Below are 1,266 nucleotides of genomic sequence, written 5' to 3'. Positions count from 1 at the left end.
AATTTCAAGTATCTTTTGCCCTTTTCTGCCATTTTTGATATCGGAACAAAATAGTACAACAGGAGAAGTAAAAGAGAGGCCTGAATTTACAAAAATTGAGGTAGTGGATCAAAAAAGCGATCATAACTTTTTGACGCCTGCAGTGTGGGGCCGCTGAACTTTGCTTAAATTAAAGCGGTAAGAGATCGTTCCATTCTGAGCGCCAAAAAGTTATAACCGGTTTTTTTTTTTGAATCCGGGGCCCTCGATTATCTAGAAGAGCTTTCAAATTAGAAATGGAAGCTTCAAGAAAAGGGCCGCCTGTCAATTGAAATAGGGAAAGGTGTTGGTCTCTGAATAATCACACTCTATTATTCTGTCTTTCCTTTGCCCTCCTGCTCCAACTACCACTTCACTCTGAAAATGAAAACTGCGTCGACACTCGACGTTCAGTCGGTGGAAATCTACTACTGCTGATCGCAAACCCAGATATGGTCCGGACGGAGGTGACCTGTTCAAAATGCGGATCTCACCTGGGGCACGTGTTCAACGACGGTCCCAAGCCGACGAGGAAGCGCTTCTGCATCAACTCCGCCTCCATAATGTTCCACGCTGCCGGCGAGGAGAAGGAGAGTAGCTTCTGAAATTTCCAAAAAACAAAATTCAACCTTTTCCTTTTTCTCAAAATCAACAACGCGGTTCTGTGGAAATGACTGAATCCCAAGCTGCGAACATCAATAATTTTTCTCTTGATTTTTTTTCTGTAGGTTTTTTCTGTTTTTTTTTTTCATGTTAGGTTCACTTTAAAAAAGAAAATTTCGTGAAGAATTATAATTTTTTCTTTTGAACAGGGAGCTTTCATAAAGAAATATAATTTTCATTTTAGCTTTGAATTAGAAAAATAAATTTCCTTATGAATTACATTTTTGAGTACATTTATGGAAAAGGGAATTATTGACTTGGAATAGGGATTTTAGACAAGAATTTTAATCTGATTTAGAATAAAAAAAAAATACCCGCAAAGAATTTTCATATCTAAAAAATCTTCTTCTTGCAAATAAAATTTTGATAGCATTTGAAACTTCTCTTTTCCAAGTTATAGAAAAAGGAAGTTACTATATTTCTGAACTATAATACAAAATGTTTTAAATAAATATAAGTCTTGATTCGAAACATTGCTGTTCCGTAAAGAATTTTAATTTTGAGTTTTAGACAGCAAATTTCAGTAAGGAAATATAATTTTTATAATTGAGACGGGGAATTTCCGTAAAAAATGATAATTTTGAC

The 1,266-nt window shown here is 35.2% G+C and overlaps 1 protein-coding gene across 6 annotated transcripts in view; it reads left to right on the top strand.

Annotated features, from left to right (window-relative positions):
• Positions 1–767, top strand: part of LOC117177888 (methionine-R-sulfoxide reductase B1) — a 46,780-nt gene extending 46,013 nt beyond the window's left edge. For 5 of the 6 annotated variants that reach the window (XM_033368955.1, XM_033368952.1, XM_033368956.1 and 2 more), the window contains exon 4: positions 433–767. In XM_033368955.1, coding sequence (XP_033224846.1) covers positions 433–623 — 191 coding nt within the window. In that variant the 3' untranslated portion in view covers positions 624–767. The remainder of the gene's footprint in view (positions 1–432) is intronic. The other variant, XM_033368954.1, reaches the window with a different exon arrangement.
• Positions 768–1,266: the final 499 nt, after the last annotated feature.

This window comes from Belonocnema kinseyi, chromosome 8, assembly GCF_010883055.1.
Source record: "Belonocnema kinseyi isolate 2016_QV_RU_SX_M_011 chromosome 8, B_treatae_v1, whole genome shotgun sequence".
Taxonomy (NCBI): Eukaryota; Metazoa; Arthropoda; class Insecta; order Hymenoptera; family Cynipidae; genus Belonocnema; species Belonocnema kinseyi.
This window is presented reverse-complemented; position numbering and strand designations above follow the sequence as displayed.